General features: G+C 49.2%; 3 protein-coding genes and 1 long non-coding RNA gene across 14 annotated transcripts in view; 3 read left to right on the plus strand and 1 right to left on the minus strand.

The window, feature by feature from the left end:
• Positions 1–587: 587 nt before the first annotated feature.
• On the minus strand, positions 588–21,393 carry LOC121079364 (U11/U12 small nuclear ribonucleoprotein 35 kDa protein-like). 9 transcript variants are annotated; one of them, XM_040576487.1, is made up of 8 exons: positions 18,429–18,573; positions 18,005–18,099; positions 15,794–15,950; positions 14,437–14,653; positions 13,587–13,671; positions 13,197–13,256; positions 3,070–3,318; positions 588–1,782 (listed from the first exon to the last, which is right to left on the minus strand). In XM_040576487.1, exons 1-8 carry the CDS (start codon positions 18,571–18,573, stop codon positions 982–984), a joined length of 1,809 nt encoding a protein of 602 aa, XP_040432421.1. In that variant the 3' UTR covers positions 588–981. The 9 variants fall into 9 exon arrangements, with proteins under 9 accessions (XP_040432421.1, XP_040432423.1, XP_040432422.1 ...); XM_040576489.1 differs by having other exon boundaries at positions 14,437–14,752; positions 18,429–18,495; XM_040576490.1 differs by lacking the exons at positions 588–1,782; positions 3,070–3,318 and adding exons at positions 8,621–10,873; positions 11,997–12,187 and having other exon boundaries at positions 18,429–18,486.
• RILPL2 (Rab interacting lysosomal protein like 2) lies at positions 2,498–6,824 on the plus strand. Of its 2 annotated transcripts, XM_040576498.1 has the most exons (4): positions 2,519–2,936; positions 3,703–3,854; positions 5,943–6,053; positions 6,505–6,824. In XM_040576498.1, exons 1-4 carry the CDS (start codon positions 2,595–2,597, stop codon positions 6,527–6,529), a joined length of 630 nt encoding a protein of 209 aa, XP_040432432.1. In that variant the 5' UTR covers positions 2,519–2,594; the 3' UTR covers positions 6,530–6,824. The 2 variants fall into 2 exon arrangements, with proteins under 2 accessions (XP_040432433.1, XP_040432432.1); XM_040576499.1 differs by lacking the exon at positions 6,505–6,824 and having other exon boundaries at positions 2,498–2,936; positions 5,456–5,972.
• LOC121079368 lies at positions 18,455–20,371 on the plus strand. Its single transcript, XR_005824996.1, has 2 exons — positions 18,455–18,591; positions 20,123–20,371. It is a non-coding gene; the product is annotated as an uncharacterized LOC121079368 (long non-coding RNA).
• A 955-nt stretch (positions 21,394–22,348) lies between the features above and the next one.
• SBNO1 (strawberry notch homolog 1) overlaps positions 22,349–22,764 on the plus strand; it is a 35,819-nt gene continuing 35,403 nt past the window's right edge. The window contains exon 1 of one of the 2 annotated variants that reach the window (XM_040576606.1): positions 22,349–22,439. The gene's annotated coding sequence lies outside the window, so the exon portion shown is untranslated. The remainder of the gene's footprint in view (positions 22,440–22,764) is intronic. The other variant, XM_040576607.1, reaches the window with a different exon arrangement.

Here is a 22,764-nt window from a genome sequence, read left to right on the forward strand (position 1 = left end):
GTTGCCAGAACAAGATTTAAACCCTGCGCAGATAGGACTTCACTTGCAGAGAGGAGGAAAGGAGAGCTGGATGCAGCTGCAACCACAGCATCGAGCCATGACACCGTCCTTCAGTGACCGCTCGCATAATGACTGGGGATGTTTTCTGACCTGCTTACTCCTGTGTGGTGTGCATTCCTCTAATAAAGGGAATTACACCCTCCCGTGATGTTAAAAATAAATTTCTTATTACATGCTTCTCACACCTTACAGAACTAGTTAAGGATGGAGTATTACAAAGGATCTCACCTGTCCCAGTATCTTCAAGAAAATAAAGTCACTTCCCTTCAGCGTCTGGTTTAGGCCACATTTTTCAAAAGCTTAGTTTGCTGCTATTGTTTCATTTCTATTCCTTCACAAGTGACTTCATAAAGGGCATCTGTCTCACAAAATGAGTGTGAACATCTGACACGTAAAGAATTAAATATGGAGCTCTCTTACGAACACTAATCCAAGCAGCAAAATGAGTATCAAATGAGGTGTGTACTCAATTTCAGTGGGGTGCCAGTACATGTAGTGAGTTTCTTACAGTATTTACCACTTCAAAATATTAATAGAAAAGTTTAATTTCTCTGAAGAACAATTTCAACAAAAGGTATCGTAACTGCACTAGGAACCAAACTACAGAGAGCTGCTAGCAGGTGGAAGTCATAGGCACAAGACAGTAACATGACCACTGATGGTTCAGGGAACGCAGCGCACAGCCCCAAGCTGATGGTGACATCTGCAACTGAATCATGTCCATGTCCTCCAGAAGGTGCAGCAGCTTTATCGAGAGACTGCGGAGACGGGAACCTGCTGCATCACCTCCTCCATGCCAGTTCATTTACCAGGACAGCAGAGGCAGGTCCCGGGCAGCACTAAGGGCAGTAGGACTTGGCTCACACTATTGAAGGGGAGGATAAAACTTCCCATCGTTCCCATAAGATGAGGTGCTGTCAGCTATCGATGCTTATCATCATCTCTTTGCTTCTTGGTATCTCTCTCTCTGCTCCGGTCTCTCTCTCTGTCTTTCCTGTCTCTGTCCTTCCTGTCTCTTCCCCTGCTCCTCTCCTCTTTGGAGTCCCTCTCTCTCTCACTTTCACCCCAAGCCCATGACCGCTCCCTTTCTGGCCATCTCTTTTCTCTGCTTCTTTCATGGTCTCGGTCCCTTGTTCTCCAGTCCCTTGTTCCCTCTCGAGACCAGTTTCTTTTCTCTGCTGAGCCTTCTCCATAGAAGTCATTTTTCACGTTTGGCAAATTGATGGGCTTTCGGAAAGGTCTGTCCCGTCCTCCGAACCGTAGCTGCCCAGATTCTTTTTTGCCTCCAAACCCACCTCCAAGCCTCCGAGGAATCCATCCCTTAAGAGTTCTTTCCAGTTCAAAGTCCACAAAGATCTCGTGTTGATCGATAACCAGCCTGTTGGCATCTCTGTGGGCCTTCAACAGAGCACGTTCTTCTTTGTACTCAATAAACGCATAACCCTTGGAAAATCCTGTGACCAAGTCTCGAACCAGACGGATCTTTCTGATGTCTCCGTACCGGGAAAAGACCTCCTTTAATTTCTCCTCTGTTGTCTGAAGATTGAGCCTTGCTACAAACAGGGTGAGGTGAGGATCTCCCGTAACTCCTTTGTTGGGTACGTAACGTGCCAGCATAGCCCTCCATATGGCACGGTCATGGGGCTCTTCATCCGTGCCATCGATGCTCCCTGCTTTGAGGGGGTCATACTCCTTTGCTATGGGGGCCCAGTCATTCATTGTCTAGAGGAAAAAAAAAAAGAAAAAGAAAAACATTACACATACTCACAGGTCACTGCTGACATTTTATAAACAGAAGCAGGTAGTGTGAGAAGCACTTCTAGCACTGCCGTACAGCATTTTTCATCCAAGAATCCCCGAAAGTATGACAAACCGGTCATGTCACTGCTGTTAGATCCTAATTTTTCAGCAGGACACCACAGCGTTACGTACACTCCTGGTGTGGGCTTGTGCTGAGGCCCAGCCTGTTCAGCAGCAGCGTTCTGCCGCCACAGCAGCTATCAGCTCGCGTGAGCACAAACATTTATAAAACGCTGCGAAACCCTTCACGGGGTGGTGCCGGCCACCTCCCACGGCGTTACGCTGAAAACCTCTTCCCAGAATACAACAATCCTTAGAAATAAATTTAAAAAAAAAGCCTCCAAAGCCAGCCCGGGGCCCAGCGGGGCCCTCTCGCGGCTCCCGGAGCCTGCGGCCGGCGCTGCCCCGCTGCAGCCGGGCCGGGCGGGCGCTGAGGGCCCCGGGGCTCGGCGGGACGGAGCCCCCCGACCTGAGGGCTCCCCCCGGCCCCTTCTTTTCCCTTCCCTTCCCCTCACCTCTCCTCACGGCGCGGCCCCACGGGCGGGAGGAAGAGGCGAGGAGCAGCGACCGCCTCCCCCGAGCCCGCCCCCGAGCTGAGGCGAGAGCTGAGGGGAAGGGGCAGGGCGAGGAGCGGGCTCCGCCATGGAAACCCCCGCGGGAAGGAGGAAGGAGGGCGGCGGGGGGGGGCGCTCCGCCCGGCCGGCCCGCCCCGGGGAAGGGAGGCAGCGGCGGGCATGCAGCACGGCCGGCAGGAGGAGGAGGAGGAGGAGGAAGATGAGGAGGATGGCGGCGGCGCGGAGAGCGCGCTGGAGAAGAGCCCCTTCCAGCTGACGGCCGAGGACGTGTACGACATCTCCTCCGTGGTGGGCCGGGACCTGCTGCAGCTCAGCGCCGGCCCCCGGGCGTCCGCCGCCGCGGCCCGGCTGCAGTTCAGCATCGTCAGGGTGCTGGAGATGCTGGAAGCGCTGGTGAGCGGCGGCAGCCTGGCCGAGGAGCGGCTGCGGCTGGAGCGGGACCGCCTGAGGAAGGAGGTGGAGGCGCTGAGGGGAGAGGGAGCCCCGGGCAGCGCCCGGCAGGTGGGTGCGGGACCCCGGCGGGGGTTGGGGGCTGCCAGGGAGCTGCGGGGGTCCCTGCCCCCGGGACAGGCCCTGGGAGCCGCCACACGCCTGTCAGGAAACCCACGTTAACGCCAGAGGGGTTGGAGGGTACCTTTGTCGCCGTCAGCAGGCTCTTGTCGCAGCCCAAGGGGTCTCGGAGGGGCCACGATCCCCCGCTGAGGATCCCTCGCTGCAGGTTTACGTGTAGAGCCCACAGAAGTTTAAACACGCAGCTACAGGTTTTCAGAGTACAAATCCACAGTTGTACAGCTCTCAGCACCAGTCTGTCCCATGCAGACACTTTGCCATTTATCGTACAATAAAGCTTTCGTGCTCTGCACAAGGAAGCTGATGAAGGTGACTAAAAAAAAAAAAAAGACATTAATAAAAAGGCCTTAAGAAAGCAGAATTCTGTTCTCTCTGCTACAGCGTTTTGGTGTGATCATAGGTTTCTCAGCCTCTCTCACCACCAGAAAAGTTGCTTTCATTTTCAGCTTCCTGGCAAATGAGATCGCAAACTCTTTGGAACAGGCTGGTTTTAGATGTGGTCAGAGCCTCACAGGTAGGCCCCCTACTTGGTTTGGGAAGACAGAAAATATGAAAAACAATAACTGCTTGAAAAAAGTCAGGATTGTGAAAAACAGATACTAAGAGTTACTATGATTTATAAAATTCTGAGACTTTACTTTAGGAATGCCCAGTTTTTGAAAGGTTACAAGATCACGTTCACCCCTTTATTTTACAGCTCAACCTTGGACCAGACAAAATGGTAATAGACCTCACGGATCCAAATCGCCCTCGGTTCACGTTACAAGAGCTGCGAGAAGTGCTACAGGAGCGTAACCAGCTGAAAGCTCAGCTTCTAGTGGTGCAAGAGGAGCTACAGTGCTATAAAAGGTACAGCATGCAAAGAACTAACAACATTGTCTGGGGAGCTTATCAAATCAAAGTATTGCAGGTTTGAGCATCTAATTTGGGCTGGGCACTGTGCAAACATGTAAGATACATCTGTGCTCCTAAGAGCCTACAAATGAGCAAAGAAATATGGGGGAACAGTGAAGTATCTATGCAACGTATTTTTAAAACCAAACTCCCTCTTAGTCTGTGCAGTTAGCCGCCTGCTCTGGTGGTTGTCCCACTGAAAGCCCACATACGGTTACTGCAACTCCACACACAAGCTGGATTCTCATGCACACAAATTAACCTACATAGTTACAGCAGTTGCACACGTGTTATTCTTGTCTAAAGCCACATACCAGAAGATCATGGGGATTTCCATCTCACTTTAGTCAAAATTTCCTTCCTCCTCCAACGTGCCTGTTGGGTACAGATGGGGGTATGCTAGCTTATCTACTGTTCCTTTGTCCCCAGAGTGAGTGTTGCATTAACGTAGGAAGCAGACTGTTAAGTCCTTTCATTATCATTGAGAAGATTTTATTTTTTAAAGAGTACCAACAGGGAGTTGTGTAAGACACTTAAATGATGCAAAACAAGTTCTTTCAGAGAAGGATCTCTGTCTTTCTAAAAGGGAACAGCCTGGGAGAATCAGTGTGGTCCAAAGGATGGGATGTAGGAAGGGTCTTTCTCTTGGTGCTACAAATTGCTTCACCTACGAGGCTGTTCTCCCCACCCACCTGTGCCCCTCATCGTCTGGCTGTATTATAAGCTCTTTGGGGCAAGAAATTACTTTTTAATCTAGACAAAATGTCTGAGCACATAAGATTTCAGTTGAGATATCTCAGCAACAACCTCTTAGATTTGCTAAGCCTGCCCTTTGCCTCGTCTGTAAGAGTCAAGTTAAGCTAAGAAGTTAAAGTTAAATCCAAAAAGTCAGTTTACAAACTGTCTGCACAGCAGCAGTTCTCACATAATAGTGAGGCGCCAACTTCCCCGTCCCAGCTGACTACCTTTGCAGTGTAACCATTGGAACAGCTTCTTGCCTTTGATTTCCTAGCTGTGTTATACAGCTTACTACACGCCAAGTTAAAAATTAACGGTATGAATGTTTTACATTTTTGAGTGAATGTCACGGTGCTTTGTACCTAGAAAAGGCATCAAGGCTACTTTTCGGTTCAAGTAGTGCTATGTGGTTTTCTCTTCATACAGTGTTACAGGTTAAGCCAAAAACCACATTCCCTTTAAGCATTCACATAAAACTGCAGGGGAAGAGGATAAATCTGAACATGTATTCTAAAATGTATGTATTTTTGATGGCCAGAAACCAGTGCTGCTTAGCTACTTTCGGCCTTCAGCTACTGCAGTAACAAGCTTTGATCCGCTCGGTTCTTCAGATAGAAGAGGTCAGCTCAGGGTAGTAAGTTAGCATGCTGCGAAAACACAGTGTAATATGCAATTGGTAAAATTTTAGCCTGATTCCAAGCAGGAGAAGCTGGTGAAGCTGAAGAATATGTGGTTACAACCTTGTAAAGTATTAACAGCACGACAGCAGCCTGACAAAATCTACAGCTCAGGCAAAGCCTTTCTTTTCTGCTCTATAGGATGGAAAGAGGAACACTCACCTGCCTTGCAGGGAAAGCTGGGAATCTCCCTTCTGTTCCCAGCTGCGTGGCCTGAGCCTCCGTGGCTGCGCTGAAGGTACCATGGATCCACCCAAGCAGAACGTCACTATTTGTGTCTGCATCCTGTTTTTGTCTTTGGACTCTTAAACAAACCCAGTGTGTAACTACACTTCCCTTTCACTTGTGTTATGGTTTGCCATTTTTCCTTCACTGAAAAGTCAGCTCATTACTTTTTTTAGTGTTCTCATCACAGCATAGCCTAAGCAAAATTACAATGCAGTAGTTATTCAAGGAAAATATGAGTAATTCAGTAAAAGGAGTGGGCCAGGCTGCCGTTCCTGTCCTGGGAACACCCCTTCACCCGTGTCCCAGGCTGCCCACTGAAGGACTAATTGGGGACAGCAATGCTATACCATGCTATGCACAAAACCACACACACAAAAAAAAAATCCACTTCTCTTGCCAGTGGGATCATCTCACAGACAAAGGATCAAACTCAAAAATTGGAAAAAAAATCCTGTGGCAGCAGCCCAAGCACCAGAAAGGACAGTGAAGAGAAGAAAATCACCAAACGTCTGTAAGTTGTGTTTGTTTGTTTTTTCCAACTTTTTTGGCAGAACATGGGACAAGGACACGCCTCACACTTAGTGAATCCAGGGATAAAATCTGAACTTTGGCCTAGTTAGCTGGACATTGTTTTCTCCTCTCTATAAAATTAAAACCTGATAGGGAAATCCTTTCCTGTGGAAAAAGTACTCCACAGGAAAGCAAGCTCCACCCTGGCAAGCAGGGTATCACTTTTTTCGATAAAGAATCAGCATTTCAGAACAAAACTGTGTGATTTGGGTCCAGTTAGCACATGAAAGCTCATGCCAGCTGTCTCTGGAGGTTTGTTTACATTGTATGCACGCAGCTCTATGCAGTACCCACACGCTCAAGGCTTGTCCTTAAAAGTTCCCCAAAATAGCAGGACACAGCAGTCGCACTGTATGATCCTTCTTTTCCATCTGTACTTTTTTCTTTTGCAGGTTCTCTTTTAAACACGGAAAATGAACATCCTTGAGAACTTTTAACCCCTTGTGTTCAGAAATAGCACTGCTGAAAGCCTCTGAAGGAGTTAGGAGTCAAGGACTGGAAAATAAAACATCACTCTTACTGTAGAGAATAAGCAATCTCCTAAGAATTCTGTTGTATAATATTCTTTCACAGAAGGTTTTACTTTACTTTTTTAGAAACTGTTTGACACTTCTTGCATTGTTGGATTCCTGCCAGACATTACCCATCTGGAAAGAATAAATGTTTGTATGAGTGGTTTTTTATTCTTATTAAAAGAGCCTGTGGCCACACATTTATCTGGTCTGCCTATCAAAATGCTCAGCCCAAAATGATTTTTATGAGATTAAGATTTTATTTATAGAGGATATATGCCATTCACAAGTGCCTTCATAGCAAAGCGCTGGGAAAGAAGCACCCATTCCAATTGTACTTCTCACTGATGTTATATGGAACCTAATTCCCTACTTCACCCTAACACACAACTGCTTGAAGAAAGGGTCCCGGTTGCTTTTGTTCTGCCCCTCTTTGCATTAGAGGGGCATACACAGGAGCAACCCTTTGGGGTCAAGATGAAAGATAGAGAACAGCCCAGCAAGGGAAAAGCTGATGCATTGTGCTTCGCACACATCAAGGACTGCTAACAGTTCAGAGGCACAGACAAACTCAAACTGGAACAGATGCACCAGCCCTTTCATTTGACAGCCGAATGCCTTATGTGGTAGACAGTTTTATTTTTCATAAGCTCTACTTTTCAGTTAGCCGATAGGAGCTGTGTATTAGCTTAAGTAATGACACTTATCACTGGCAATGATATAGGGCAAACAGAAGAGTAGAAAAAGCTTGAAAAATACCAATTAGATTCTACCTTTAGAAAAGCAGAATTTCAAGAGCAGTAGAGTCAGAACAGACAAAAAGAGAAGTGACAGGAACCCAGCTATGATCTTACGCCCTTCAGAAATAAAAGCGGGTTCTGAAGTCTTTTGATTCCCTCTCGTATGCTAGCAGCATGAAAAATGTAGGGCACCTTGTATCTGCTCAGACACACAATGCGAATGTGGCTCTGCAGAAGGTAGGACTGCAGGCTCAGAATTTATTGGCAACTGTCCATTAGCAATGTGACAAAGATGCTTGACCTAGGTAGGTTAGTTTACATTTAACACAGCCAGTGCACTGAAGTTATCACTGAAATTATGAAGTAACTTTGTCATCTTCAGAATACTGATAAGCCTTGCTCACATGCCTGAGATTTTCTAGAGCGTGGCAGCAGGGAAGGAAGTCACTGTATCCTCTTTCAAGGGTTTATAGTTAAATGAAAAGAAGAAAGTATCAGGCATTGGCAACAGCCAGGATACATCTCTGAATGGGAAAGATATAAACGTGTTCTGAAATGCAAATTCCTGGGTGGTTCATCCAAAGATGTATTTTCCAGGATCCTTGGGGGGGGGGGGGAAGGTGCCCAAAACCACAGTAATTACACTATCAAATCTTAATGAAACAACTTCAGATAAAGTACAGAAATTAAACAGACGTCTGTAAGAGTACCAGCTTGACGAGGAGATACAGAAGACTGTAACATAGCCCTTCTTTACTGTTAGTTGAAGGAGACAACGAATGCTGCAGTTATTCAAGTTGCCACTGAAGATGTTCTTCACTGAAAACTAGAAGCAGGGGTTCACCAGTTAGAGTGGACAGAAGAGCACCCCAACCTCTTGGAGCAATTCTTTTCTGGCACCATCACAGCTGCATCCCATCTGGTGTCAAGTGAACTGCCCAGCTTCTCTCAGAAGAGAAGCAAATTCCTTGGCTATGGCGGGCCGAAGCCCTGTTAAAGCAACCTTGCTGCCTCTGGTAAAGAGGAACAAGCCTTATGAAAGACGTTTAACTCCCAAGCCAAGGGCATCTTTCCCTGCTAAGTGCTTTAAACTTTATTTAGAAGACGAATCCTTCCTATAAGGCACAAGGATAAAATCAGAACTGCATGTTCCTGTTAAAATTATTTTGAAATATATACACAAACATGTATATGCACACATATATACACATACGCTTGTATATATAGCTCCTAGAAAAGTAAAAGATACATTCTCAGTGCAATATCAGCTTTATTACCATCTTCCGATGCAGTGCTACTTGATTACCAGTTAAGCATTTCAGAAAAGACATTTTCCTGTTTATGTAAAATAGGGAGAGATTCTCCCTTTCTCGTTTACGAAAGTGATGCCGAAGAACAGAGGTTTTAAGCTATTTAACCTGATAGAGAACAAGCAAATGTTTAAATAAAGAACAAATAAAGAAGCATGTGATTCCAATTTTGACTTCAGGGAAGCACTCTACTAGGACAGGGTACTGTACACTGCTGTAGCGTCTCTGTTACTGAGACTGGAGAGAAATCACTGCCAACTAGAACAAGTCAGCCAAAGCAGCTTACTTGTAACTCAGTACATGTAAGGTAACAGGTCTCCAGTTAATCCTTCAGAAATTGTGAAAATACAAAGGCTTTCTCTGCTGAGCTTGCCTAGTGTTAAATGGTAAATAACATTAAGCATTTAATGGCTAATGATTTTCACAGCTTTCTTTCAAAATGCTAACGATCTGCAATGGAGACAGGTACTATAGCAGCCACTTCATCAATAATAAATATATTCTTTATTTTACAGAGACATTGTCTTCAAGTTTTTAATTTAAAAAATACATCACTAAGCCACCTCTCTTGCTGCTGGAGCATACAACCATGATGTTGTTGCTGTCTAACCTATCACATAGGCAAGCATGTAAGATTGTCCTAGAGGGCATTAGCTGGAGCAGCTGCAGCCTTCAAGACATGAGGAGTAGAAGACATTAACAGAGCCACAGATCCCTTGCTGACATCTTCCAGCAGCAAGCGTGGCTGATGGCTCACAGCCATCTTCATCTACACACATGCCAAGCCTGCCTTGGCAAAAATTCCAACCGGTAAGAATTAATCTTTAACATAAAGGACCTGCATTGTATATTGCCCGCCTATACCACACATTTGGTTCTCCAACAGTCGTGTTACAAACATCTGTAAGATGCTAAGCGCTCAGCTCCCATTTAAGACAGTGGGACCAGACCGTGCTGGACAGACAATAAGGAATCTACCTTCTTCATTGCATGAACTCCATCATTACAGTTCGAAGCTGCATATGAAGATGACTCCTATTTTTGGAACCACTATGCTCTATTTCAAGCATTCACAGTAAATAAATAGCTTCTGATGTGGCTAGTTAGCATAGAAAGGCAATAAAAAATTTTTGGAGAGAGCTTCTTTTGCTTCTTTAAAACCCTCTAGGAGACACCTCCAAGAATCAGCCGTCAACTATAAAAAGGTACCATCTCAAATTTAGAAAATAAGTAATGTCAAGCATTGATTCTCACTGTGAAGTTACAGCTCCACATTTGTAATCAGTATCAACCCAGTCTATCAAAATCCATCCACGTTTGGCTTGGAGTCATTTCTCTGATGAAAGCAGCCAATTTGACCATCCATTTCCCTCAGCACAAGTGCATTTAAAGTTCATTGCCGGAGACACCGCACTGGAAAAAACTTAGATCCCTAACACAGATTATTTGAGAATGATAGAAACAATAGCATCATCTCAAAAAAAAATCCTGTCAGCACTGGGATGTAAAAAAAGTCTGACAAGCGGACAAGCCATTGGATGTAAGAGTCAGCATACAAAAGTTCATCTGCTGTCATAAAGCTAATGCCAAGTTCATCACCCCACAAAACGGAGCATGAGATTTCATTGCAAAAGTAGAAGCAGAACCCAAATGATTACATTTCAATCTGTGCAAGTCCTCGCATGCTCAGGTAGCACTGGTCACTATGAAAAACTGTTCAGTTTTTAGGGAGGGTTTCCTTTTACAATATAAGAGTTTTGGCAATCTAATGTCAATTACTCAAGCCTGCCTGGAAATCTGTAGTAGGAATTTAAAAACTGCAAAGCAAAAAGGTAGTTTTCAAGGAGCTCAGAACACCATAAGCAGTCCACTAAGAAAGCTGAGGGAAATGAGCGCAGGAGAAAATAAAATAAAAATCCACTGACTCCTTGTAGAGCGCTCAGTCCAAAAAAAAACCCACACACAAAACCACACCCAAAGATGAAGAGTTAGTGTTTCAGCCATGGATGTGCTGCAATGGAAGCTTTGCTTCTGTCTCCATAGTCATACAACAGTTCTTCACCTGCTTTAATGTCTCTGGAAGCTATCAGTATGAGATGAGGCACACCATCAATGTCATGGAGCTTTGTTTGACAATTGCCACATTTGCTGTGATTAATCAGTCTTCCCAGACGATTAGTTTCTTTTGTAGCATCAACACTGAAAGAACAAGAACAGAGTGCAGGATTGCTCCATGTCACGCACAAGTCACGTCAGGGGACAAAAACCAAAGTGCAAGCCAGATAAAGATTTAGGAATTCACGCAAGCCTCAAAAAAAAAAGAAAAGATCATTACAGAATATTCATATGTTTAAACAGTAAGATAACTATGTAGGTTAACCAAAGTAATTCTGGGAGATTTGTAAGTTACCAGAAAAATGAATGCTTCAGACTATGTTCTCAAGTTGCCTGTTTCTAAGAAGCTCTCAATTGTTCCCGAGGAATAGCACAACCAAACGCAGGATAACACCAGAAAGGCTTGATACCTTCAAAAAATCTCCCTCAAGAAAATTGTGTCAAAGCTAAGTAGTCTCCACAGAGTAAGCAAGTGAAAAAAGCCTCTACTCACAGAGGAGACTGAGAATACCCAAATGCTACACGTCCCGCTTCCAGAGACGCTCATCCTAAAGCTCTAGTGCCTCGCTGCCCTAAGAATTGCAGTGGCAGCTATTGCTATGACATCTAGACTGCAAGACAGATACTCAGAATACAGAGCTCTTCAAGGTAATTAATAGACAGGTTAACTAACCCACGCTCCAGTCTACAGTAGCATCAGCCAAAGAAGAAAGAAGGTTGTCTGAGCATTTGCTTTAGGAGAACTGGAGTTTGGGGTAAATAAAACCGCAAACAGTGGTAAAGCATGCACATGAGGTTGTTGCCAGGTACTAGAGAAAAGAGACCCAGGCAAGTATGGCTGAAGGAGGTGTTGCTCTTCCAGGGTCTGTCCGTACTGCTTTTCAAAAGAGTCATTACAACTCAGGAGAAGTAATCAATTTTACAGAACAGTGAGTTCAGGCAGAAATCCACAGCAAAGCTGTAAGTCTCATCCAAGCAGATACAGCTTTCCACATAGCTTGTGCTGTGCTTCAGGGAAGAGGGCTTTGAGTCATCCGCCATTCCTTTTAGCCTTGAGATACAGGAGGCTCTTGGACTGTGAAACAGTGCTCCAAGAAGATTCTCTAATTCATGGCTCCCAATAAAAAAATTGTATGAAAACACAAGAAAAACCAGCATTCAAAATTTCTACCACTCAACTACTACACTTAAGTCAAAAGAAGCTTACCAGTACGTTTTGCTGAGGTACTGAAAATAGTACATATAGCAGCCTGTGGATGGATCTTGAGCATACACAGCTTCCCGCTTTTTAGCATCAGTGATCTCTATGAGATCCCCATGATATTCAACTACAAATTCTCCTCGATTAAAATGTTTAGTAGCAATTACGCCTCTCCCTTTGCCATCAATGTAATCAATCTGTTGAGTTGAAAAGAAAATCAGCTGGGAAATTACAAAGTATTTACATGACTGCAAATATGCCATTTACTAGGAAATGGGCGTGCATCACATTTGTCAAAAACTGCTACAGCATGGTACTTGTGCGTTGCAGACAGAGCCGGGGAAGCACAATGCATGATATCATGGAAGAAACAGGATGAGTTCAGAATGCAACCTATGAATTATGGATTTTGAAAAAATGTCATCTAATCAAGGAATTAAGAATCACTTTAAATAAATTACATACACAGAAGTTATCCATTTTTCCTTTTAAACTACCCCTACTGAGGGACTAAGCTTTTCCATTTCAAGGGCACCATCAGCAGGCACAGGAAAAAATGTCAAAGGTACAGAAAGATCAATCAGAAATTTGTCACTCACTAGTGTATTTTATTACTCCCCCTGTGCCCACAGCCTAACCCGGACAACTCTCCCACTCCAAGAAAGTTCTCCTGTCACTATCCTAGAAGATCCAGTGTTAACTACAGGCTAGTTTTTTTTTGGTGGTGGCATTTGCTTTTTTTTTTTTTTTTTTTTGAGAATCACAGCTCTCTTGCACTTCCAGGAGCTACTTCCGCTTTAAACTCTAGAAGGGGTGGTCAGAGTAACCCAAACAGTAAGCAGCTGGTGCCAATAGCTAACATTTGCTAACATTGGGAGGAGAACCAGTAGAATCAATTAGCTTCAGTGCCATAATGAAGAACCCACAGCAACTAGCTGCAGACAGGATAAGAGAATTTGTTACCATTCAGTGGATACATGGGCATTACCTTTCATACATATTACAATTAAAGGGATATATCTAACCCCATTTTTGGAAGAATATGGTCTCCAGAGTCAAATATTACCCATTCAAAATGAAACGTGTGCGCTCCACTTTCATCTTTCTACCAAGGAACTGCAGCAGTTCCGAGTGCTGCAACTTTCTCTTTAAACAGATTAAGAGCAACAGACTGTGCATGGCTACTCAGGCTGGCACTGCAGTTACCTTCATTCCTTCCTCTTTCCCACTCGTAATTAGTTCATCTATTTTCCTCCTTTCCTCAGTCTGGGGAAGAAACGAGACAAAACACAAGACCACGTTATTCTTTCATAGTTTTTGTAGTTTGTACCACAGCTAAGAGGAAATGATTAGCCAGTGACATTCATTTTTCCAAACCATCCCATCCTCCTAAAATCAGATTTCTACCCCCAAAAACGTAGATTCTATCCTAAAAGAAATGGATCAACAGTTCTGTATTTTATTAGCGTTCTTAACGATACTTCCAGTGAACTGGCTATTGCCAGTGGAAACCATTTACAGACAGTTATGCACCTTCTCAAATGTTCAACTAAATGGCAACATTACAGGCAATGTGATGTTAACAAGAAGCACTACCTCCAATTCAGATTTGCTCTTCCTGGAACTCCTTCTAACAGGGTAATAATCTGTCACTTTTCGATTTGGTGTTCTTCCTTGCGTTCTAGGGAAGAAGAAAAATAGGGAACACACATCAGACCATTTCTGAAGTTACACCTCTAGAACAAGTATCTGTAGAAAAGATTTTGCTTTCAGCTTGGTATGTTGAAAGCTGATCAGTATGAATCAATGTTTCTCATCACTGCTCTTCCTCCCAAGCCAAGAGCTACATCCTCTACTAGTTCCTTATCCACAGGAATAAGATACCACTGGAAATCAACTGAAAGTCACATTACAATTCTGAAACCCCGTTGGCCCTTCCAGAAGGCTCTCTAAAATTTAGGTAATAAAAACTGTTTGGCAAAGAATTCAATAATATTAGGTTATATTACTCCAATGACATGAGAAAGGGTTCCAGCTCAGCCAGAAAGCCACCATCTGCAATTAATCCAATATCCTGTTTCTGACCAGAAACACTCCCATTTGTCAACAGAAAAGTAGGTCTTAATGGCTTGTTAATTTCATTTTCTAGAGGTGATCAGCAAGTATTTCAGTTGAGTTAAAATACACAAGCCTTGCTTGCAAGAAAAGGTCATCTGCAAGAAGATACGTACTTTACTTTGGGTGCTATTTTATACTTTCAAACATGCTAGTCTTGAGGAAAAGTCATCTTTAAAATTTGTTCCCTCAAACATAGCCATTTGCTTATAAATAATGTTTCTCTTTTTTTTAAGTCTGACTGTAGCCCCTGAGCACAAGATGTAGAAAACGCCCCCCAGTGCAAAAGGACATAAAGCAGAACAACTTTTACAATTCGGAAGCCACTTACTTTCTCCTTGGTCCACGTTTTGTTTTAACCATCTTTCTCTGAGCTGGCTTTGCATTGGTCTCATCAGCACCATCGGAAGGCAGGGGTGTCTTTTCAGTTTCTGCAGTTTCTTGGTTTTGATCCGAAGAGGGTACTGAAGTATTGCACCCACTTTCTTTATCTTTCTGGTCGTCTGGTTTCATAGCACCTTCAATTATATTGCTACCGTTCTTTTTTTCTGGTGACAGGAAAATAAAGTAAGGCTCTGAACTCAAGATCATCTACACCAGAGTGCTTTTAAATGAATTCCAATGGTTTCTAGTCCAAGTTTCTAGTTCTGTCAAACAGGAGAAAGAGGAAGGGAATGAATGATACAATCTCGTTGTGCTAGAACCCAGACAGACCGTTACTAGACTCTTGAGTAGTCATTGCTACACTACATGCAGCACAGAGGGAGGCATGAACAGAGAAAGGGAAAGGGTAAAACAGAGCTCAAGTACTTTGTCCTGACTGGAAAACCGAGCAGCAAACCTGACCTGAGCCCATAGCACCTTCAGCGCGGTATTTGAGCCAAGTGCTCAGTTTGCCAGTCAGCGCCTTCGGCGTTCTAAGTTCAAGTTGCTGCTGATGAATCAGCACCCCGCACTGAAGGAGTGCGAGTCTCTGGATCCTGCACTGCCGTGATCGATAGCCTCGCACGCTGGTACAAAGCGGTCAATACCACTCAGGAACCCAAAGGACAGGCACTTGCAAGAAAAAGCCTAATCCACACCCATTCCATTTTCTTTGTTGAGCGCATCGTACCTTGAGCTGACCACATCCTCCTGCTCAGCTCACTGATTCAGAGGTAAATAAGCATGCCTTAAGACTGAATAAAGTTTTTATATAAGGCAAATTGCCAGGCTGAAGCCCCACATGACAAAACAGATGCTTCAATCTCCCTAGAGAAATGAAGCACAGCTGAAAGGCGACAGCTCCACTGCAGAACAGGCTAAAGCCACCTTCACCTTCTTGTTGAAACTGGGGAGCTAAAGCTTGTAAGCTCCCAGAAAGCCTCATGCTCCCTGCGTTAAATGGGGCTTACACTACTTGACTACAACTGTTTGCATCAGAACATTTTGACAGATTACTACAGTTAACAACCACACCTTTAAACAGAAACCAGCTAATTTGTTTTTTCATCAATGCCCCGTAAATCCATGACCTAAGTTTTGAAAAGGATAAGGACACCATCACCCCCGCAGAGTCAGTTTGCTGATAAGAGCCGTAGGACTGGGAAAGCGACTGGGGCAGGGGAGCTGCCGGGTCTCCTGAAGTTCTGAAACCAGGGGGAAAAAAGAATGTCTCGTAAAGCCAGTAATCCAAATATCAAGCTTACCATCTCCTTTTCTGTTGGTTTCATTTAGTGTTTTGCCCTGACATTTCACCTCGTGATACATGACCGAGTTTTCTTCTTGAAGTGGGGGGCGAGCACCAGGAGTTTTGCTAGGATTCAGGTAGCTGTAGATTTTGGACTGACCGATAAACACATTCTCCTAAAACAGAGCCACACAAAAGTCAGTACGTTACAGACGTGCCAGGAACTTCCAGCTGGCATCCACGACGCCCAGCAAAAACAGGGCTGACAGCTGACTGTGCCAACGGAAATTATATTGCTGTAATGCCGCATGTTTGCTACCGTTGCTATTTCTACTACATGAAAACATAACTGTGGTAAGCACTTGGAGAACTTTACTAATGCAAACTTTCAGTTCAAGACGACGCTCACATGAATATCCCATCCTACCACATTTCATAACTACAGTTTCCGTCCTGTGCTTCAGAACATGAACTCTGGGACTAAAAAAATAACCAAGCTACCCAGAGTGCAAGCCAAGAGAAGTACAAATAACACAGCAAGAACTGCCCAAGCCTCGGACGTATGTCTCACAGTCAGAGAGGTACGAGCTTGCCCGAACACTCTCATAAGGCGTCAAATATCACTGCCATTAATTATACGCTCTACTGAGCAACACCGAAGACAGGAATCAGTTTTGGACAGCCTACCTTGAGCGACATCTCTCAGTAAGGTCTGGGAGATAAACAATGCTATCTTTTCTTTATCCGTTATAACACACAAAGTAAAGCGTAGACGTTGTTCATGGCACAAGAAACACAAGAGAGCCTGGGCAAAACGCTTGGTCCCAGGAGGGAAGTGGTGAAGAGCTCCGGTGTGGTTAAACACCACAGAGACCAGGGTTTGTGTGGGGGCTCAGGCTCTGAGAACATCAGCGGCGAGGAGTACAGATTTAGCAGCTCCGTAGAGTTGGGCCGCCTTTGCTTTTATGGTCTCTGCCGCCTGGCCAGGCCTGACCGTGCTGCGTGCAGAGGGCACACGGATTGCGACTGCGAGCCTCAGCATCTGGGCAAACAGGGGCAGCTCAGCCAGAACAAGCTTGCCTTGGCATATTTCGACTCAACTAAAAGCACTTACAGGCACTGCGGCCCAGATGAAACAACAAAAAAATTGCATCCTTTTTAAGCACACCAAGGCTCCCATTGGTTAAAAAAACAAAATAGCTCAAAGATGCCTCTTGACTAAACTAATGCTCCAGTGTATGCTGTCCCATAAAACTAGTAAAGCAAACAAAGCACGCAATAGAATACAGAAGATAATTTTAATAGTTAATACGACATCAGTAACACTCAAAGTAAGATCAGTTAAAGGCTCAAATCTTAGACCATAAATAAGTTTCAGTAAGAATTAAGATTACAGCAGAACAACCTGAGAAGGAGCAAGTCCATTGGAGCCTTCCCTCCCACTGAAATATTACCAAAGAGTCTATCAAGAAATGAGACTTGCTTCTTTTAAAAAGTACTTTAAGGATTAAGTACTGCAAAAACACTGCCTTTTAAAAAACGCAAGCAGTGAATCCTGCACTGAGAAAATCTTTAGGTTTAGCAAGAACCTGAAATATCAGCATTTCTGGAAAAAGCCAGAAGCAGCCAACTGCAGCAGTTCACCTGCCAACGAAGCCTCCTGGCTTTGAGCACGCTGCTAACAGGCAGCGAACAGCCACTTTTTCAGCTCGGCCTCCTCCCCCGTTCCCATCTCCCTGCCTGCTGCGCTCTCAGCCACAGAGGCACGGCTGCCACGTCTTTGTCTGTGCCAGGCTTCAGACCCAGAGCGAACATTTTCTCAGCACAGCACGTTAAGAACTGCTGAGAAAGGCTGGGTTTTGATGCAATACCCACGGTTATTTCCACAGAGGTTTAAATGCAACGGGATTACCAACCTCTGGCTAGACGCCTCTAGAACGACCACAGGGCACCGACGCTGTCACGAACGTCGCCCAGCCTGGGGCCTGCCTGCTGGCTGACAGCAGCACCCGGCGCACGCAGGGCAGCTGGCAGCAGGGCACAGAGGGACACGGCCGCAGCCCAGCTCCCCCCGCACTCCCCCCGTTCCTGACCCACCCCAGGAGCCCCACACATCCGGCTCCCGGGGAGCTGAGGCTCCGCACGGCCGCTCCTGCCCCGCGGGGGGACCCGGGGGGCACGGCAACCCCCGGGAGCCTCCCGCCCCGCTCCGGGCCCGGGCAGCGCTTACCCCACCGGCCCGGGGGCGGCCGGGGCCCTTCCTCTCGACGTTCTCGGGGCTCGCCTCCTCCGCGCCGCCCGCCCTGGCCTTGGGCATGTTCTTCCCTAGGAGCGAGAGGAGAAGAGCGGCGGCTGAGCCACGGCCGGCGCTGCCTCCGGGCCGCCCTCATCGCCCGCCAGCCGCGGCCTGCGCCATGTTTAAAGGGCTCGCTGCCTCCCGGCAGGCCGAGCCGCGGCGGCCCAGCCCCTTCCCGGCGAGCTGCGCACACCGCGCGGGGGAGGAGTCCCGCCGGCACCTCCCGGGAGGAGCCTCCGCGCCCCGGCCGCCCCGCGCCGCCGGGAGCCGCCTTGCCCCGGGCGCCGCCTTGCCCCGCGCCGCGGAGGCCCCGCCGCCGCCCCCGGCCCCGCCGCCTCCCTTCCCCGAACCCCGGCACCTTTCGCCATGGCGGCGGCGGCGCGGCCGGGCCCGGCGCTCAGCAGCCCCCCGCGGCCGGGCTCCGCCGCCGCCCTCCCCGGGAGCTCCCCCGCCGCCGCCAACTGCTCCGCGGGGAGACGCCGCGCCCTGCGCCGCGGCCCCATTGGTTCAGAGCGCTGTCGGTAAGCGCTGCCGCGCCCTCTGATTGGCTCTCGTGGCTCGACCCCGCCTCCTCCGTGTCAAACGGAGCCGGGGCAGGCTCCCGGGAACGGCGTTTAAACGCGCGTTCCGCGGGCGCTGATTGGCCCGCGCGAAGGGCAACGGGCGCTCTGATTGGCGGAGCGCGGAGGACCGCCCCCAAAGGCGCGGGGCTGCGCCACGTGGGTGGGGGCGGGGAGGGCGCCCCCGGGACCGGGACCGGGACCGGGACCGGGACCGGGACCGGGACCGGGACCGGGACCGGGACCGGGACCGGGACCGGGACCGGGACCAAACGAGCAGGAAACGGCGGGGCCTCCCCTGCCGCCTGCAGTGCCTGCAGAGCTGTCAGCGCCCTGCCCTCAGCCCGAAGCGCCTGCGGTGAAATACCGGGAAGTTACCGATGTCAGGACGGGACTAGCAATAAAACCCGGGACACGGGGGGGGCACCAACGGGAGGCTGAACGCTCCTCTCCGTTGTCAGCATGCAGGCGGGAAGCTGCCACGCACGGCCTCCTCGCTGTGTAGGCAGAGCGGTGCCACCGAGCCGCAAGGCGCCGCCTGGCTCTCTTCTTTCTGCCCTATTTCCCTGACAAGACTCCTCTGACAGCAGCTATCTGCGTGCCCAGGGCGTGCATCGGCAGCCAAGCGACCCCTGAGCCTCCACCGTGGCGAGTGGTTGCCCAGTGGCGCCTTAGCAGGTTTTTCCACCCCGATTCACGCCGTGCTTTTGACATGACTACGATGTCGCGGGGAAAAATCCCGCATACATTGTTAACGACGATTCCCTTCCTGCAGTAATTCGGGAATTGTACTCGTAATACCCTGGGCAACCTCTGGAAATTCCTTTCCTATAGTTTTGCTCAGTTTATTTATTTATTTATTTTTTAATCTCAGGTATTTCTTGATTATTTTATGGATGTATACTAAACAAAGCAAGCGGGTTTGCATCGAAGCCGTCCAGGCCGCCACTAGAGGGCAAAGCAAGCTAAATAATTCTCATCTCTAGAGCAACAAAGAAAACGGCGTCGGCCCCAGGTGGCCTCCGCTCCGCAGCACGGGGCGCTCACGCTGTGAGCCCGCAGGACGGGCCGGCTTCCCCGCGTCAGCTCCTCGGGGAGCTGTGGCCAAAAAGCCGGCGCCGAGGGGAAGTTCCAGCGTTATGGGGCCGCAGCCCACGGGGGCTGCGCCTGCCGCCGGTGCCGGTCACAGCGACTCCGGGCGCGCAGCGTCGGCCTGCCCGGGTGCTCCGGAGAGAGCAGCGGGGCTCCCTCCTCGCACCAGCTGTGAAACCCAGGCACCCAAATCTCATCTCCCCGAGAGCGTCGGAGCAGCTCCTCGGAGCGCTGCCTTCCGACAGCGAAACGTGAAATGGACAGCAAGAGAAATAGCGAGCAAGGCGCTGGGTTTGCTCAGAAGGGAAAGAAAATCTTAAAGAGTAAATACATCCAGTCTCCATTAACACTTCAACTCGTTTCTTAAACGCTTTTTTTTTTCTTTTTTTTTTTTTTTTAGGACTGGTTGCCTCTGAATCTGAAAGTTCAATTTCTTTCAGATACGCCGCAAAGACGTGCTTGTTAAATATTTCCCACTGAGCACGAGTGATTGCTGCACGTCTCACTTTCTCGCCTGTCAAATTTGCAATGAAGCATCACAACATTTACGCAGATTACTTCTCTACGAGATGAAATGCCGACAATTTGGTGTTTCAGCCACTGTACCTCTCCCTTGGAAAGCAAGTAAAAATAAATGCCTGGAGGGTAACTGCTAAGTGCTACACTAAGCAATGTTATTTTACAAAGTCGTACAGTAAAATGTTAGTAGGCATCAATTACATTTCCCTGATTATAAAAATACATTCACAGTAGCATCTGCCCAGTGGTAAAAAATATTTTCTCTAACCAAAATACATTCGGTGACATACTTAATTCGTATTTCAGGTCATAGGGAAATAGTGCTGCAGACACCTCTTCATGTGGCAATTACACGTGAGCAGGGAGTAGCAGTGCCACCAGCGGGTTACTCACCTCCCAGTCGAGGATGATCATAAACTGCTCCCAGGCCTCTTTTCAACCCAAGACATCAAAAATGTCACTTTCTTGTCATGACTGTTTGGAGCCGTACAGATGCATTTAGCGTTAAATACACGGCACGTGACCTGGACTTCTTTGTGCCTTTACTTGAGGTGCGTAGAGGGCAACAGTCGAGATGTGAGGTGCCATTTAAATTGTTCTCATCTCTGGCCAGACGTCTGTCATCTTTTCCTCCATTTAGTGTCTGAAGCGTCACTGATTAATCTAAATTACTTAAACCTTAAATTGCCTAACTTTTATTGCTTGTTTTTTGTGTAATAAAAAGAAGGGGGTGGACTTGGGTAAAATTGAACGAGCAGTCCTTAACATTTTAAGCAGATTTCATGACCACCCACGCTTTATGCCTGCTTCAACTTTGTCAAAATCCTTCGAAATGGCTGCAGTCTTACACAACTGGGTAAACCTTTTGACGGAAGACTTCCTTTTAGCAAAAAATCGAGTCTGAGGGCTTTCAGTGGCACAAAGCTCTTTCCAGATGTGGAGCCAGCCTGTGCAGCCGGCGGGGTCTCAAGCAGCCAGGTCTTTGCGGCAGCCGTTTCCACACCCTGCAGCACACCCGTCAGGGCCGAGCCGTGGGGGGGCACGGCCGGGGGGCGCCCCCAGGCCGGCCTCGCCCGCATTCTCCTCAGGGGGCCGGGCAGCTCCTGTCAGGGAGCGGCGGGAACGGGGCGATCCCCACCGCGGGGGGGCGCAGGAGCGTGCCCAGGCCCCGCGGACCCCCGGACGGCCCCGCGGACCCCCGGACGGCCCCGCGGGTCGCGGCGGGCCGGGGCCGACCCCCCCGCGGCTCCTCAGCACCGGCCCCGCTCCGCCGCCTCAGCACTGCGCATGCGCCTGAGCACAGCGCCCCCCCCCGGCGGCGCCTCAGCAGCGCGCATGCGCACAAGCACAGTTCCCCGTCGCCTCAGCAGCGCGCATGCGCGCGAGCACCACCCTCGCCCTGCCGCCGCACATGCGCACTGCTCCCACCCCGCCGCGCTGCCCCGGGCCCCCTTTTTTTTTTTCCTTCCCATGATGCCCCGCGGGAGGCGGGTCTCGCGAGAGCGCCGCTTCTCGCGTCCCCGCCGCGGCCGCCATCTTGGAGGCGCCGGGATCACGTGACCGCCTGCAGCCGCTCGCCTCCGCCTTCCCCTCCCCCACCCCCGGGAACCGGGCCCGGCCCGGCCCCTCCCGGCTCCGGCCGCCGCCCCGGGGCTGGGCCCGGCGCTTTTTGAGAACGCGGGAGCCGCTCGCCGGTTTTTTTATTATCATTTTTTTAATTTTTATTTTTATTCCCCCCCCGCTCCCCCGGGGGCCGGCTGCCTTCCCCCGCCGCCCGGGCGGGGCGGGAAGAGGAGCGGCGCGTCACGTGATGGCCGAGCGCGAGCCGGAGCGCGCCAAAACGCCCGGCGGGGGCGGGGGGAGGGGCGCGAGGCGGTGGCGCCAGGCGGTCACGTGACGCGCGCGCGGCCTTGGAGGGGGGGGCGAGGAGAAGGAGGGGGGGGAAGCGGGTCACGTGCTCGCCGCGCTCGCGCCAGCGGCGGGCAGCGCCTGGCGTCACGTGGGGGCGGCGCGCGGCGGCGGTCACGTGGGGCGGCGCGGCGGGCGGCCCTCCCCCCCTCCCCCTCCCCTCCGGCCTCCCCTCCCCTGTGAGAGGGGAGGGAGGGCCAAGATGGCGGCCGGCAGTTAGAGAGCGGCGGGGCCGGCGGCGGGCACTGCGGGGAGCGGCCGCGGCGGGACCGGGAGCGAGACGCGAGCGAGTGAGTGAGCCCCGCGCCGCTCCCCGCGGCCGCCTAGGGGCGCTCCCTGCGCGCAGGGGCCTCCCCCGGGGCTCCCTCAGCGCCTCAGCGGGGCCCGGGGGGGCTCCGGGGGGAAGGGGCCGGGGGTGGCGGCGGGCCCCGGGCCTGCCTCGGCGCCTGGGCGCGGGCCGGGCCTCGCCGGGGGGCGGTTGGGAGCGGGGCGGGGGCCGGGTTGGGCCGCGGGAGGGCGGGCGGGCGGGCGGCGAAGCCCCCGGGGGCTGTGAGGAGCGGGGCGGTGCGGGGGCGGGCGGCCTCCCTTCGGCCCCCGGTCTCTGTCTTCGGTCCC

The sequence above is a fragment of the Cygnus olor genome, chromosome 17 (assembly GCF_009769625.2).
Source record: "Cygnus olor isolate bCygOlo1 chromosome 17, bCygOlo1.pri.v2, whole genome shotgun sequence".
NCBI lineage: Eukaryota > Metazoa > Chordata > Aves > Anseriformes > Anatidae > Cygnus > Cygnus olor.

Bases quoted from the DNA above. Each gene is read 5' to 3' on its own strand.
- LOC121079364 (XM_040576487.1), bottom strand. From the start codon at position 18,573: ATGGGGCCGCGGCGCAGGGCGCGGCGTCTCCCCGCGGAGCAGTTGGCG. The intron at 18,100-18,428 runs GTGCCGGGGTTC...TCTCGCTCCTAG, and splicing joins CGCCGCCGCCATGGCGAAAG to GGAAGAACATGCCCAAGGCC. The intron at 14,654-15,793 runs GTAAGCTTGATA...TCCTGTCACCAG, and splicing joins AACCAACAGAAAAGGAGATG to AAAAAAAGAACGGTAGCAAT.
- RILPL2 (XM_040576498.1), top strand. From the start codon at position 2,595: ATGCAGCACGGCCGGCAGGAGGAGGAGGAGGAGGAGGAAGATGAGGAG. The intron at 3,855-5,942 runs GTACAGCATGCA...TTCTCTTGCCAG, and splicing joins GAGCTACAGTGCTATAAAAG to TGGGATCATCTCACAGACAA. The intron at 6,054-6,504 runs GTAAGTTGTGTT...TTTCTTTTGCAG, and splicing joins AAGAAAATCACCAAACGTCT to GTTCTCTTTTAAACACGGAA.